This window comes from Tursiops truncatus, chromosome 18 (genome assembly GCF_011762595.2).
Source record: "Tursiops truncatus isolate mTurTru1 chromosome 18, mTurTru1.mat.Y, whole genome shotgun sequence".
Taxonomy (NCBI): Eukaryota; Metazoa; Chordata; class Mammalia; order Artiodactyla; family Delphinidae; genus Tursiops; species Tursiops truncatus.
Window position 1 is genome coordinate 3,953,455 of NC_047051.1, and position 16,400 is coordinate 3,969,854.

At 46.6% G+C, this 16,400-nt stretch overlaps 1 protein-coding gene across 1 annotated transcript in view; it reads left to right on the forward strand.

The window, feature by feature from the left end:
• LOC141277004 (phospholipid-transporting ATPase IB-like) overlaps positions 1-16,400 on the forward strand; it is a 128,181-nt gene that overhangs the window by 64,705 nt on the left and 47,076 nt on the right. Inside the window, exons 3-4 of the mRNA XM_073794977.1 lie at positions 9,278-9,366; positions 15,713-15,817. Coding sequence (XP_073651078.1) covers positions 9,278-9,366; positions 15,713-15,817 — 194 coding nt within the window. The remainder of the gene's footprint in view (positions 1-9,277; positions 9,367-15,712; positions 15,818-16,400) is intronic.

A 16,400-nucleotide genomic window follows, 5' to 3' on the forward strand; every position in this document is an offset into this window, starting at 1 on the left:
AGAACAAAGGAATGACGATGGCTTACTAATAAATGTTTTTAAAGAAACAAAGAGATAAAAGAAACACAAAATTATATATCATTGGCATTAAATGCCATGGTGAGTAAATAAGTAAAACTATGAGGAAAAACAAAGTGGATCCTTGAAATAATAATCCTTGAAATAATAATAATAATAATCCTTGAAATAATAATTGTATTATTCAAAATCTCAAATGCATTAGTAGACTTCGTTCATGCCGTCAGCTAGGAATTTCCTTTTTTAACAGAGACTCAAAGTAACCTCATTGGCTTTGTTTTTGAAATAATGGGAAAGAAGGCTAATTATCGTATTCGTTTCTCCTCTGAGAACATCTTCATTTCTCCAAAATTAATAGAAATATAAGAAGACAGTTCTAAAAAAGCACAAGAAATCCCTCAGAGCCTTCAACAATATTGAGGGGAACAAAGACATAAGAAAAGAAGGTCTAAAATGCCATATGATATCACTTATATGTGGAATCTAAAATACAACACAAATGAACTTATCTATGAAACAGAAACAGACTCACAGACACAGAGAACAGACTTATGGTTGCTGAGGGGGAGGGGAGGGAAGGAGTGGGAGGTTGGGATTAGCAGATGCAAACTATTATCTATAGAATGGATAAACAACAAGGTCCTACTGTAGAGCACAGGGAACTGTATTCAATATCCTGTGATAAACCATGATAGAAAAGAATATGAAAAAGAATATATATATATATATATGTATAACTGAAAAATAAAGTAAAATCTTTGTGCTGAACTCTTAAAAAAAAAAAAAGAAGGTCTAGATGATTTTATGAAGAGCAAATGGTATCAGATGTTATTTACATGATAACCCAATTCTAACATGGGAGGATGCTGAAATGTAGTAGGCTCTCTATAGAAGAATCAGTCAAAAGCGTTCACGTGCCATTGTATCTAAGAATTTTTAAACTTGGGAAGCTGTATGGAAAAGAGGAATTGAAATATATGGGAAAGGGAAATGTAGCTGATGTGTTTCTATTAGAGCGTGATGAAAAAAAATTGGATCTGTTTTATGTAAATTTTCAACAGTGACCTGGTAAAGAAAGTCAAAAGTACATTAATTAAATTTACAGAGTCAAAAAAGGTGAGGACCCAGGAGGTTCGATGTAAAAAATACAGATGGACTGAGGGAGATGAGAGGAAATGGACAGACTTTTAAAACAGGATATTCAGCTTGGAAATATGCATGTGAGTACGATGGGGAATCCTAGCCGAAGACAGATAGCTGGTTTAAAGGAAAAGTTAATAAAATGTTGAGTCTGAAAAACTATACAGACCAAAACCAGGAAATTACACAGGTACGGATCCCGCAGTAAATGTAAATTAGCCCCATCGCACACAGGTAGTATTTCATATTCCGGGTTGTGATGTTAACTTTCACGCCTAAACATGCGTGCACGTGTGTCTTTCGTCTGAATTACGGTTGTAATTACAGGAACAAAGGTGCAACCAGGATGCGCAGTGGGTCCCCTGCTCCTTTCCCGAGTCACCCAGGAGCCTGGGAGCCCAAGGAAAGAGCGAGAAGGAGAGAAACTTTTGTTCCAAGTCAGTTGTTCACCGGAAGAGCTGGGATCATGGTTCCTTAACGATTGTGAAGCGGCCTTGTGTGTCCCGGGGTCGTGGAAGGCCGTCCACAGCACCTCTGAGTTAACATTGGTGCTTGAATTTCCAAAGCCACACGTTCCAGGTCATCCCCTCTCTGCAGTCCCCCCGGGACCACTCTCCACCCTCCCCTCCTGACTTCTTACCTTTCAAGGCTCTTTCTCCTCCTGTCCCACCCGCACTGCCGTCTCAGGTCCTGGACAAGCCCCATCCGGCCCTCCTCCCTCCCCCATTTCCTCATGGTATGGCTGCACGCCTGTCCTCAGCACCCTCCCCCTCGTCATCCCTAAAATCTCCTCACCTTCAGAACACAGCTGCATCCTGGACTCCCTCCCCCTGAGATTTCACCAAGTCCCGGCTCCTTTTCCTTCTCCCCACCTCCTAGTATAGGAATCACCCGGACGCTGATCTCAAGCCTTTCCTCACCCGGTATTCCCTTTCTTTGTGATCTCATTTACCTCCACAGGTTCACCCGTCACTGTGTACAAATGACCCCCGAATAAATAGGGCTAGCCCACCTGTCTTGTGAGAAGGTGTGGGCCCCGGGGTCAGACGGCTGGGTTTGTTACCAAGTCCAAGCTTGTACTGCTCTCCGCACACAGGCCAATAAATCAAGAGACAGGGTGTTGGGACAAGGAATAGTGACTTTCTCCGGAAAGCCAGCAGGCTAAGAAGATGCTGGACTCATGTCCCAAAGAACCATCTTCCCTGAGTCAGAATTCAGCCTTCTTTTGTACTAAAAGGGGAGGGAGTAAAGTCCTGGTTCGGCCTCCAGAGGGGATGTGTTAATTTCTTCCTTCCTGAGGTCATTCGCACGTGGGCCAGGTCAGGATGTTTCCTGGGAGCTAAACAAAGGTGTTTTGGCTTAATGCTCATTACCTGGGGGTGGGGGGGGGCAGGGGACCCAGAGACGGGCCATTATGTGTAATTTAAGCTTCTAGGCAACATCCCTTTGGTGATGAACTTGTAATAGAATACAAAGGTTCTCCCCCATTTCAGGTTCGAACCCTAGACCCTTCTTGCCTGACTGACCTCATCTGTAAGCTGGGCGTGACCATACAGCACCCACCTCACAGGCTTACGGGGAGGAGGGAGCCAGCTCGTTGGGGAAAAGGGCTGAGCACACGGCAGGCACAGGTATCTATGGCCCTCTCCTTGTTGTCATGGCCGAGCTCATCTATCGCCCCAGGGCGGTCATCATTGTGAGCTGCAGGCTCTCTCCACAACCAGAACTTTCTGAAAGTTGGCCTCGTTCAGCTTCAGAACCTGTGCTTCCACCTTCCCCTTCCTTGCTGGCTCCTGCTTCTGCACTGGGCTCCGTGCCCCCTGCCCATTGCCCTCTGACCAATCAAGGCTCACCTTTGTCCCCCTGGCTATTTTAGAGACCCCCCTTTTGGTGGAATTTTTCAACATGGCGACAGACTTCACACGTAGAGACAAAGGATGTGGAATTATATCCCCAGCCTAGTCCAATGTTGACATGCTCCTTGCCTCATATCTTTTCGAAAAGAAAAAAAAAAAAAATGTTAGCCAAGCTGCTGAGTGCCCTTAGTAGCCCTCCCCGTCTCATCCTCCTTGAGCTAGAAATACTCTCATTACTTTCATGTTACTATTTTCATGCATGTATTATGTAGGTATAAACCTGTAGAAAATATAAACAGTAGGCAATGTTGATTTTTGCAGGGTTTTGAAACTTTATATAGGTCGTATCATATACACCCTCCCCCTCGACACTGGAGTGCTTTGGTTTTTTTCGGAACTGGGTTTTGAAGTTTATCTAGAGTGATGTAAGTGTAGCTGGCTCATTTTAATGCTGTTTTTGGTTCTATAAATATGCCAAAATGTATTTCTTCTCCTATTGATAAACATTTAGGTTTTTGACTTCTGGTGGAGGTCAGTCACCAGAAATGCTGCAGCGACCGTTCCTGCACATGTCTGCTTGTGGACACGTATGAGTCTCCCCAGAGCATACGTGTAACCGGGATTGGAATGTGCACTGGAAATCTCTCAATCTGTGGCTTTTCTTTAAACATTGTTTCTGGTGTCCCTTAGAGCAAAAGTTTTCCCTTTTAATGCGAACTCCTCTCTTTTCCTGCAATGTTTCTACTGTTTTGTATCAAATTTTCTAAAAGCTAATGGGGGTCAGAAAGATACTCTCCCACCTTTTCTTCTACGGGTGTTAAGGTTTTGCTTTTCACCTGTCCTGTCAATGCCGGCCAGGATGCTTTGAAGACTAAGATGTTGGTTTTGCTTCATAGGTACCAACCTTAATAAGACTTGTCCTACCGAGGAATAGTGAGGACCTCAAGACCCACTCAGACCCACAGGCTGTCCCGATTCTGAGCCGTCGGTTAACGGACGTGTGCTGTGTTGTCTGTTCACTGGGCCCCAAGACGTGGGAGTCTGTGCTTCACTGAATAATGAGGCACACCTGCTCGCTGAGTCAGCACGTGGCATCGTGCTCTGGAACAAGGACATTACCATGAAAGAGCCCAGTTTTTAAATTCATCATTTAAAAATGTTACATTTTAAGCAGAATAGAAGAAGACAAGGGTCAGAAGTGTTGCAGCAGAGTTAATTTATGTTTGGAGAAGTCAGCGTAGGACTCCTGGGATAAAAATGGAAGCTGGATTATATACATCTAAAGGCTTGTAATTTATTAAAATAGAAGTTATTGAAACACTGGCAAATACAGTAAAAAGAAAAAAAATGCTAGTGAATTATGAGTAGACATTAAAGCCACTGTCTGTTAAGAACATGGATCTCAGACCACAGGACAGGCCCTGGCTCTAGACTCGGAGAGACCTGGGTTCACATCCTGACTCAGCCCCTTACCAGGTGACCTTGAATTGGCCACGTAACCCCCGAGCCTTCATTGCCTCATCTGTAAAATGGGAACAGTTAGTGTCTCTCTTGCAGGGGTTTTTGTGGGGCTTAGAAATCATGTACGCGGGAACGCCCAGGAAGAGAGGTTTAATAGAAGAGAGGAGAAGCAGAAACCAAAACCCACCTCTTACTTGTGCCTGAGGCCAGCGGTGTCGCTTAATTCAAGTAGGAAATGCTAGGGGAGGGGTTGGAAGAGGGGAGGGTTGGTTTTCGGCTACTAATACACAGGTCTATTATTTGGGAAACCCTCGTGGGGACTTTGGAGCTGTTGCAGGGTGTGCTAGTGGATTCTTATGTGCATCCTGCAACGTATCCCTGGAGACGAAGAAAAGGTACCTTAACAACACGCCCTACGTTCTGTGAGCGGGTGGAGATGAAGCCTTGAAGGGCTGTACAGTCTCCATCTGTAGGTCTCTCCAAGGGACCGTGAGGCTGGCACGTAACGAGGGCTCCAAACCACTGGAGGAGGGAATGCAGATGGACTGTTGCTGTGAAGTTTCTAGTTTCGTGAAAGAATCGATCCATTTTAAAAGTAGAAGCATACACCTTAATTGCTCAGTTTGGTCCTTGGGATGGGTCGTTGGCCATCCTCATTTGGTTATCATAAATTCTTTATGAAGTCAAGTCTTTTCTCCCCAAGAACATTTTTTTTCTGTTTAAAAAAAAAATGCAATCTGAACGTTGGTTAGAGGAGCCTTAAAAAGTAACGGCAAGAGTGAGAGAGAGAGAGAAATGCAGAAGGAATCCCTGGGGGGCCGCGGGCTGCTGCTCAATTTCAGTTGCAGTTGTCAGAGTTAAAGAAAACAGTGGAGAAAATGTCTCATCGAGGGGTCCCCGGACTGCTCTGCTCCGGAAAGGCAGCTGAGGGATGGAGCGCAGCCAGCTGGCTGGGGCTCAGATGCCGGGTGCCATGCGCCAGCCCCCGAGCGCACTCACTGCCTCGGAGTCATTTTACAGGCGGAGCTGTTTCCAGAGCATCACAGGGCCCTGTACAGATGTTTGGGGGTTGGGGGAGCCAGGTAGACTTCAAGGAAGGAAGAAGCGTGTGTTTATTTTGGAAGGTTTGGTCCAGGGCTCCTGGGTGTTTGGGGAGATGGATGTCTGTGAGCACAGCTAACAGGGTGCTGGGTACCACAGCCCCGCGAGGGAGGTGCTTCTGCTGTCCTGATCTTAACGGCGCGGGGCGGGGGAGACTGAGGAACGCAGAGGGCAGTTACCCCGTGCAAGTGTCACAGTCTAAAGCTGAGAGGCACAGTTCCGTCCCAGGTCCGTCTGAACCCAAAGTCCTCGCTCTGCTCTACCTGCTCAGATGCTGAAAATCCCCCAGAGCAGCAAGAGTTAGTAGCCCGAGGGCTTCCCTGGGGGCGCAGTGGTTGAGAGTCCGCCTGCCGATGCAGGGGACGCGGGTTCGTGCCCTGGTCCGGGAAGATCCCACATGCCGCGGAGCGGCTGGGCCCGTGAGCCATGGCCGCCGAGCCTGCGCGTCTGGAGCCTGTGCTCCGCAACGGGAGAGGCCACAGCAGTGAGAGGCCCGCGTACCGCAAAAAAAAAACAAAAAAAAAGAGTAGCCCGAGGCCGCTGCCTGCGGGGCAGGAACTCTGCTCCCCAGCACGTGCTCACTGTGACTTAGGGGGAGGAGAAGAAGCACAGCGGCCCTGTCCCCACGGAGAATCCTTCTTGTCCATTCTGTATCCGTTCTGAAAGCAGACTGAGAAGCACCCCAAGAGATCCAGTGGGTGCATTTGGCACCTAAGTGGTTAACAGTCATTGTAGCTAGAGGTGCGTTAACTGAGGATGCCCTTCTTCCAGTGGGGCTGTTAGCACATCAAAAGGGTACTTTTAAAACCTCACTCAGTAGTACAGGTGAGAGGGGAGGGGGGAGTAATGAAGTGTCATGTGTCACCTAGCCCAGCTCCGTAAGCACTTTTTTATTATTATTCTGAGAGAACAAGAGCAATCTGACTACATTTCGATACCAAAAGCTGTGGCCTTAGCAAAGATTTCAGCACCTCAAAGCTCAGTCAATCTGTGAAAATCGGGATAGTAGAAACCTCTCTGGAGACACACCTTTAAAATGAGTTACGTCCATTATGTGTTTTAAAACAGCTCCAAGTTTTAAAAACCAGTGACAAAACAACAGTGCTTCCAAATTTCCATGGAACCTTTGTCAACTGGGGAGACGCTCCCTATTTTCAGCGGGGCAGTTCAAAGGTCATTTTCCTATTTTCCGTCAGCAATGAGAATTCTTATGGAGTTTCATAAACTATTTTAAATAGTACACATTGTTGGAACATGTTATTTTTATTTTTTTCTCAAAAAAATATTTTCCAGCTTTATTGAGATAGAAGTGACATATAATATTGTATGTTTAAGGTGTACAACATGTTGATTTGATCCACTTATATCTTGGAAAATGATTGTCATCATAGCATTAGCTAACACCTCCATCCCATCACAGTAACTATCATTTCTATAAAATCGTATTCTTAAATGACTGTATTCTTTGCAAAATACACCAGCCGATGATCTAGGATGTAGCCCACAAGTGTATCTTAAACAAGGCCGCCTCCCGTCGCTGGGTCAGCCAAGGATGGATTAGAGGGGGAAGGTGGGACTTGCAGAAAGAAAGGACCTGGATAATCCAGCTCCTTCCTGTGGTCCGCTTGGGCCACTGGCGTGGGGCGGGGAGGGCGATGAGTTAAATTTTTTGTATGTGTAAGTAATACGTTTTCTGTATGAGAAATGGGAACTAGAGCTAGCCAAAGAGATATGAAAAGAAAACTGCAACGCACTCCCTCGATAGACCATTTTGTGCCTTTTTCCTGACGTGGAAGCACAGAGGGGGCACACAGGTTGGTGGTCTGCACAGTCTCAGTGGATCAAGGTCTGGACCACTGAACTGCATTTGAGGCCCCGGAATGTGTGTGGGTTTTTTTTAAGGTGAGGAAATTCCAAAACAGAACTTACGAAAACTATTATATGTATTGATGTACACTGACATATATACAGTGCTTAACACTTAAAGATGCAGCGTAACTTTTGGGTGGGCAGCATCAGGAGATCACATCTCAGGTTTAATTCTGAGACGTGGGCCAATCCTGCATCCTTTCCCACCCCTACCCTTGTTGCCGGGGGAGGTCCCCTTCAGACGCTCAGAACCCATCCGTTTTATTAGCAATATCGCATCACACCTCTCTATGTCAGCATTACAATTCTGCATCCCTTTAATTGCTACACAGAAGTCCACTGGGTGTAGGAAGCACAGTATAGTTAGTAAGCCCTCTTCTGGGACACTTATTTCTTACTTCCTTTGATGGTACGGCACTACGTGAATACTCTTGTACTTGCTTCTTTACTCAAGTTCTTACCTGTGTCCGTAGGATGTATTCTGAGATGGGTAATAGACGGGGCAAAACGTACTCACGTATTTTTAAGGTGTTAAATTGCTCTTCCAGAAAGCTGGCAGTCTTGTTTTTAGAAAAGGGAAGCAAGGGCTCCAGGGCCAGGGTCGGTGTTCAACTTTACCCCAGATCTCACTGCTTCTCAGTTTTGCTGTCATAAAGTTCCGACACCACAGACAGGGCTACACGCTGGGGTTCAGTGGCAAGACTGACGTGGTTAGGTGTGGGCTGGAGCAGAACACATCGATTGTGGTAGAATCCAGTGGTGAGCACTTAGAAAAGAGAAACCAGTGAATGTGAAGGCTTCTGTCACACTTAACTTCGGTCCCTGTCCGAGTAGTTGGCCACTGTTACCAGCTCCACCCTCGGGCCTCGCTCACTCAAAACAAAGTTTAAGGACTCTGCCTTCCTGGCTCCGATTCTGTTCAGAGCAAAATCAACTCTCCCCCTCGCCCTTCCTCCCTCCCCTCCCCCTCCCTCCCCTCCCTCCTTGCCTCCTTCCCTCCCCCTGCCTTGGCCCTGAGCCCTCTTTTCAGGTCCTCACCTAACTGACAGCTGTCCCTGTAACTCTTCCTTAAGACCCTCTCCCGCTTCCTCCCAAATTCTCTGTGACCCTGCATCCTGGGAACTGGGAGTCTCATCATCGGAGGCTGTGTCTCCCCCTGTCATCGCCTTCCCTCTGTCCCTGTAGCTGTTGAAATCCTGCTTCTCTTCGCATCACATCCTCTGTCGCTAAGAAGTCTTCCCAGGCTTCTAGCCTTCCTCTCACCCCCAGAGCATATGAGCATGACACATCCATTCCACGTGTGATGTAGGAGACACCACCCCATTTTAAGTTCCTTGAAGACAAGGACTGTAACCTGTTCACCTTCCTCCTCTGGGTGCTGAGAACCGCTCTGCCTTGCACCCAGGTGTGGTTACATCAGTGAAGGAGAGCAGTGAAGCACCAGGAACTGATGGATACGTGGGTGGTTGCAAGGCGCCTATGGAGTGAAGTTTATTTCTGTGGAGTCTGGCGGCTCCAGCATTTCTCCAGAGGAGGGGTTTAGGACAGCATATTCTGACCAGAGTGGGGGTTCGAAGCGCTTTAGAAAAGGCGACAACACTCGTCAAAATATCAGGATGGAGACAAGAGCTGATGAACATCGCGGCAAGGCGCTCACCCTGCCGGTCCCCTTCCCGTTTTTCCTGGGTGTATATTTCAGCTTTCACTAGTTTAATACGTTCTATTGCTTTTGTGTGTTGGGGCGTGTTTCACTGATTAAATTCTCTCTCTCTCTCTCTCTCTTTCTTTTTTTGAAAGAGCATTAATACACATGTCACTTCTGTCTCTTGCAGGCAGCCATGGTCCTGAGCTCTGCGCACTTCTGGCTGGGATTATTTCTGGTTCCTACCGCGTGTCTGATGGAAGATGTGGTGTGGAAAGCGTAAGTGAAAGATGAAGTGGTACCCCAGGTCTTGTCCGATGCGCTCCAGTTAGTCCTCAGTGGGCCCCAGCGTAGGCTATTAGATGCTGTGGGACTTCTGAAGAAACACGTCTCCTGCCACCTGCCAGAAACGGATATAAAGGATTTGGGGTTGTGTCTTTTTTTTTTTTTTTCTTTTAACCTGTGCTTCACCTTAATATGAGAATATAGTCAAAAAGGAGTCAGGCTGTGTGAAGGTCAGGAGAGATGTTGCTTGTACACGATTATAGGGGAGAATGTCTAAGTTTAGAAATTCCATCAGGTTTAAGGAACATAACTCAAAATTCATTTCTCCTTCTATCTAAAAATCAGTGCTCTGTGATCACAGATAGAACCTGGCTTTAAACCCCATGCTTTAAGGGAAATTGTATGTTTATGGAAGTCATTTCAAATCACCAAATACTGGAATCAAGTGTTCTTCATTTCTCCAAATAATTCCCAGTAGGAATCCTTCAAATATCATTCTTCTGAAGTGTCCATTTACAAGTCTATGAGAAGATTAATCACAAGGATGAAATTATAACATAGGTTCGATAGAAAATAATTCATGCTCGATTTTCGTTTATACGTTTCAAAATATATCATCTCCTAAGTATCTTATGTACAATGTAAAAAAAAAAAAGCTACTGAGTTCCAAGATAATGTAAATTGTATTTCATCTGCGAGGAAAAGATGGAATACTCCAAAATGAGGTCATATCGATTTTTATTTGGGGTAGGCCTGATGATACCTCCTACAGTTGCCAACTTCCCTGAAAATTGCAACTCCTGGACTGGCTTTACTTTGGGCAAAGCATAATTATTTGGGGCCCCTGAGGTAGAGAGTTGAGACTTCATTCCAAACCTTCCAGGAAAAGACATCAGATTTCATTTCTCTCTCTCCCTTCCTCCCATACTCAGTGAGAATTGTTCTTGCCTGACAGTTAAGGATGTTCTTGGAAAAAATCTTCATCTTGGCATTATCTTGACAACCGATGATACCTAATGCGGAGAGGGAAGGGGACAGAGAGAATTTTATAGCACGTGTTTTAGGTGTTTTTTTTTTTTCTTCTCTTCACTAAGTTTGACAACTGTTAGTGAACATTAAATAACTCTAATTTCTTAAATGCCTTGATTTACCACTGCTTCCATGGTATCTGCTAAAACTGTGTCCTTGAAGTAGCAGGATCAGAATCCTTGGAAATGAAGTTACAATGCCCAGGAAAGATGTTTTCTTAATCTCATAAATGAACTGGAAGAAAATGTTAGTTCTAGGATTTGCTCTCGTCACATAGCCCAGTTGCGGCACAGTATAGTTACCTTTGCCAAATTTCTTCAATTTTGCAAGATCATCAGGTTAGTTTCAGGTAAATAGAACGTGGTGTTGGTTACGTCAGATCACTTTTCAGTGTACAGGGGTTGAGCACAGTGATTTGATTAGAAATCAATCTCATTTAATTCAACTGTTAAATTAATGTCCTGAAAAACATCTTTGGTTGAGATCGAGATAATTGCCAAGGGAGATGCCGGCAGAAGTATCTTCCTACCATTGCAGAGAGTGTGTCTCTGCCTCTTCCTCTGCTTTCTGGATCTTTTCCAGTACATTCCAAGTAGACGTTCCCAGTCGCCATGAAGCAAATTATCTATTCCCTCCAACAGGATTTGTTTTTGGTTTTTCCTGGCACTGTAAAATTAGTGCTGTTTACATTTTAGCAAGGATACATCAAATGACACCGCTTCCAGCTCCACCATCTGGAAAGAGTAAAAGTCATTTCCTTTCCAAGGAGCTCGCCAGCCAGGTAGGAGCAGGGTATATTGTCTCATCGCACCTGCAGTGTCTGCCCAAAGTATATGCCCAATTTATAACATACAGTTAACGTCTACACTATACTTAGCCCTCTCCTCAAAAACAGGAATTGGGCCCGTTTCTTTGGACATGTTCCCTCTGATCACGGGGCCCATGTTTTACTTCCTGTCATACTACCAGCCTGAAATATTTCTTGTTGAGTCAAGGAAAATCAGAGGCTTCTCCCAAGAAGGAAAGCGTACTATGAGTTGCTTACCTCTGATGAGACCACGCTACTCGACTGTCATTTCTCCTTCTTCAGCTTTATAAAATGTGTCCCATTTTTCCTTCTGGCACACTGAACACAAATATTCATCCTGGTTTTCCAGAAAATCGCCCGTTATCTGGTGCAAATTTTGGAATGTTTCTTGACACACGATGTGCTAGGCCGCACCTTGGACTTGAGAGAAGAGTTTGAGTTACGTGGTGGGGAGTCGGGGAGTAGCTGGACAACGTGGCTGTGGTGAGTCAGCTTGGGGCAGCATCCGGAACCTTCTGTAGGTTTGCGATGGTTCTTTCATCTCACCTTGGACCGATCTCTTTTTTTTTTTAAATATTTATTTATTCAGTTGCTCCGGGTCTTAGATGCGGCACGCGGGATCTTCATTGCCACGTGCAGGCTCTTCAGTTGCAGCATGCGGGGTCTGGTTCCCCGACCAGGGATCAGAACCCGGGTCCCCTGCGTTTGGAGCGCAGAGTCTTAACCACTGGACCGCCAGGGAAGTCCACCTTGAACCAGTCTTAAGGCTTTTTGGTTTTGTTTTGAATTTTGGTGGCTAACTCTATTTGGAAAGAGCTTTTAAATTCCAGCGCAAGGCAGGCCTGCCCTTTCACATATATTTCTGTATGCTCTGGTTTGCTCTGTCTTCCTGCATTTTCCCTTTTCCTTGTCCAGTCTCTCTCCCATTTCAGGACCTGCATTGTTAACAGTAAAGAAAAAAAAAAACAGCATGAGGTAACTCGGTCATTTTTTCCATGAAGTCTATCGAGTTTCTGAATGAAGATCCATTATTAGTCTATCTGAAGTCAGATTTGGACACCGTATAATACCTCCTCTGTTATCCTGTTAACCAGAATTTTCATGAGGGACCAAACTAACACATCTTTTATTAAAATAACTGATTGATTGTATGTGATACCTGGCTAATGAATATTTTTATTACACGCATGAAGTTTAAATTGCCCAGAACTATTTTAATATCCTTTAGCTTACGTGCTTCCAAAATGTTTACCTATGACAGCATTTTTAGGTAAGCTGCCATGCACTTACGCTCATTGAGGAGAAATTCATTTATGTTGCTTTATAAAAATAATACAAAGCTCAAGGCCACGGAACTTAGGAACCCATCTCCTCTTGTCTAGCTGTATCTCTGGTACCTTACCAGTCAGCACACGATGCATTCAGCAAGTCCAGAATGACTTCATTTCCTTATTATAATCCCAGATAGGCAGTTCAATGGAAATAAAAGGTAATAAGAAATTCCTGTGTACAAGGGGGGCCTTGATTTTTTTTTAATACTTTCTAACTGGACTGATTTCTTTGAAGCACATTGCATTTATATTTTCATCCCCACTTAGAATTTACCATTTCCTTCCGACTTGCTTTCCTTCCGTAAGAAAAGAAAGAAAGAGTCCAGGAAAAAAGTTTCAGAAACAAGGAGATGAAGAGTGCAAGATTCTAAGCCGACTTATTTATTTCAAAAATCCCCAATAACCTGGAGATACTCCTGTTCTATCTGAAGCCTCGCTGTGGGTCACCACACTCCCTTACAGGGGCTAAGTGCCCCTACCTGAGCCTTCCGTGATCACCTGGCCTCCTGACGTGGGGTTGGGTGAGCAGTCCTGGACCCCTGGGAACCAGCTGTCCACAGGTAATGGGAGAGATCCAGTTTCCATGCCAGTGGCTAACGCTTAGAGCCTGGCCTTTGAAACCTATAAGTATTAGATTTTAGTCCATTCATACGCAGACTTTGACAGGGGAGGTCTTAGAATCATTTCTTTAAGTAAGGCCTTATTGGGTAAAGGTCCTTGAGAAAATGGTTTTATTCCATTTTATTTTTTTTTAATTAATTTATTATTTATTTTTGGCTGCGTTGGGTCTTCGTTGCTGCGTGTGGCTTTCTCTAGTTGCGGTGAGCGGGGGGCTGCTCTAAGTTGCGGTGCGCGGGCTTCTCACTGCGGTGGCCTCTCTTGTTGTGGAGCACGGGCTGTAGGCGCATGGGCTTCCGTAGTTGTGGTGCACGGGCTCAGTTGCTCCGCGGCATGTGGGATCTTCCCGGACCAGGGCTCGAACCCGTGTCCACCTCTGCGCCACCGGGGAAGCCCGAGAAAATGGTTTTAAATTGCTAGCGTCACCTGTATGTACAGCAGTGCTTCATGCAGAAGGACTAACTGTGTTCTCACACTGGTTAAGCTCCCAGCCTGGCTCACGGGAACTAGCCTAGTGGAAATATTGACACTATAAAATTGGGTGGTATCCATCTTGGATATGGGTGCATTTTCATCCACTGGGAACGTGAACAACGCCCAGGAGCATCAAGATACTGAAATTATTTCCCTCTCAGGCAGTTTTGTGAATGAGTGGAAACCGGCAGCTCCAGCACAGTGGGTCAAGGCTCTCTTTGCTCTTGGCCCAGGCTGGACATTTCCAGTGTGCTCTGCGCCCTGTGGTCCAGGCTTCCTGTTCCAAGCCTACTTCTTTGTGTCACCCTTCCCCCTAGCCCCCAGCCCAGAGGAGAACACTGGGGGCTGGTCTAGGGGTTAGTGAACCCTGCTTGCTCTGTGGGCAGGAGGGTGCAGGGCAAGGGAGGATGATGGAGTGAGGACAGTCCTGAAACAGTAAGCGAGAAAGCTCATTCTCTAGGACGAACCCGACATGCTCCACGGGACCCACGTATCTGGCGTGAACCCGTGGAGTGGGGCTGGCTGTTTACACAGCTGGCTTTTATCCACACAGCCCCAGAAACCCGTGAGTTCAAAGGTAAAGTTTGGGCCCAGCGTATTCATTCATATTGAACGGTATCAACTGTCACATTCTTTTTGACTGTCTCCTTTCCAGCAAAAAGTTAAACGTTTTCTCATTTCTTGTTTCAATGAAAATGCCGCCATCTCCGCTTTGAACTGCAGTATTTTACACCCCGGAGTCTCAGGACATTGCTTGGTGTGGTTAAGGAATTATGTGTGAAAACCTGTGTGGTTCATTTCTCTTGTTTCCTCCGGGGAAATTAATGACTGACCATATACAGAGTCTCAGCCCCGATTCTCCCTCGGAGATGAACTTGGGGTGTCAGCAGATGACCGGGCGCTGTCTTCACAGACTTCCTTTCCTTGAAGGTGGAGGGCAGACGGCAGTACGTGTTTCCGTGGAACAGCCCACGTCTCCAGAGTGTTCCATCTCACTGTCCCACGTCCTTGAAGATGCGCTCAGTTTTGTTCTGATTCTGTCTCTGAGTCCGGCTACTTGGTGGGCTCCCCACATGCATTTGTACGGAAATGAACGAGCTTTTCAGAAGAAGGAACGCTGCCCTGGGCTGCTCCGTTAGGGCCCTCTTGCTTTTTATAGTTTTTCTTTTCCCATTTCTAACCTGTGTCTCCTTAAATGCCCTTTCTTCCCCTGTATAGTTTCCAACCAGCTGCTCTCTGTTTAAGCTCAATTTTAGGAAGACCTTTGCAATCGGACACTTATTGGAACATTGTTAAGGTATTTCTTAGTTTAATCAGGAAAGGGTGCAGGTAACTCTTCCTGCGGGTCAGGAAGTGGGGCCCGTCTGCAGTTTACACGGCTGGAAAGGCCAGACCGTTTTGTTACCCCATCCCTTGTTTCACGCCGCCGAGGCCTGCAGACATGGGCCCTGATGGTAAGTCTCTGCAAGGGAAGAAAGGAGATCTGTGTCCAGATATTTGTGTTGACCCAAATTTCAGGTCAAGGGTTCAGCACGATGACTGTGAACTCTGGCATCATAATTCCCAGTCCTGCTGCAACAGTGGCTCTTTTCACCCTAAAAGGAGAGAGAAGACTGTTACCCCACCCCTGCCCGTGCCCGCCCCCCCAGGCTCCTGATCTCACTGTCAGGGCACAGCCCGAGGGACCCACATGCATCCACTAGGGCGAGGATTAAAGCATCTTCTGGGTCTTTTGGTCCTGCAGTGAAAAGCTTTAGAGATTGACCCACGACTCTCCAGGTACCCCGGGCTTCTGTCTGGACGCAGGGGGCCTCAGCCAGCTCTGCAGTGACAGGCGATGCTCTTTAGGGGGGCAGCTTCTGACCCTCACGGCCCGAGTCTGTTCTGCAAGGACTTGGGGTGCTTCCCAGGTTGCGGAGGTGGAGCCCTTGCCATGCACGGGGACAGTGAATGTTCCATGTCCCCAGGCCTGGGCCCGGGTCAGCGGGCATGAGATGTGGCCCACGAAGGGAGCAGCTCATCTTCAAGGCTGTGTAAAGTTCACGTGTCATGTCCTTCTTGTCTCTTCCTTGTGACACAGGGCCAAGCACACCTGCAAGAAAACACTTCTGGAGGAGGTGCAGGAGCTGGAAAGGAAGTCCAGAGTGATGGGAAGAGCGATGCTCCGGGACAGTAACGGAAAGAGGTGGGCAGCCCCGGGCCGATGCCCTGAGGATCCCCTCTCCTTTCTCCCGCCTTTCGTTCCCGGGTTTCCTTCCCGCTTCTTGGTGTGCAGCGTGAGATGGGCTGCGTGAGGTGTAGATCTCGCCCTCTCAGGGGCAACGTGAAATCTGACTTTTGGGTCCCTGGGTCTGCCCCTGGGTGAGATGGGGGTTTATGTGGGGTCTGGACATGGGAAAACAACCCACGCATGGAAGATAGAAATAGTAGCGTTGTGATCTCAGGGGAAGTTCTGTGTTGGCAGCATTAGCAGAGTGTTTAAAAACCAGGCCTTTTGATACCAGGCCCAATTCTGACACTAAAGTGTATCTGCCCTGAAGGTTTGCTGGCTGAAGAATGCGTGTTACTCGTGTAGATTTGGTTACAGTTCATTTCGGGTATACCCGGGGTTTGTTTTGTTTTTAATGAATTTTTTTTTTGCTGCTGGGGCTGAGAAAGCCTCACGTGACCTACTGGCTGGTCCAGGGACGCAAGGGCTCCCGACCCCCCTTCTTTCTCATAGAGCCTCAGCTTCCTCCCCCCACACCTAACTGCTGGGCACGTGAGTA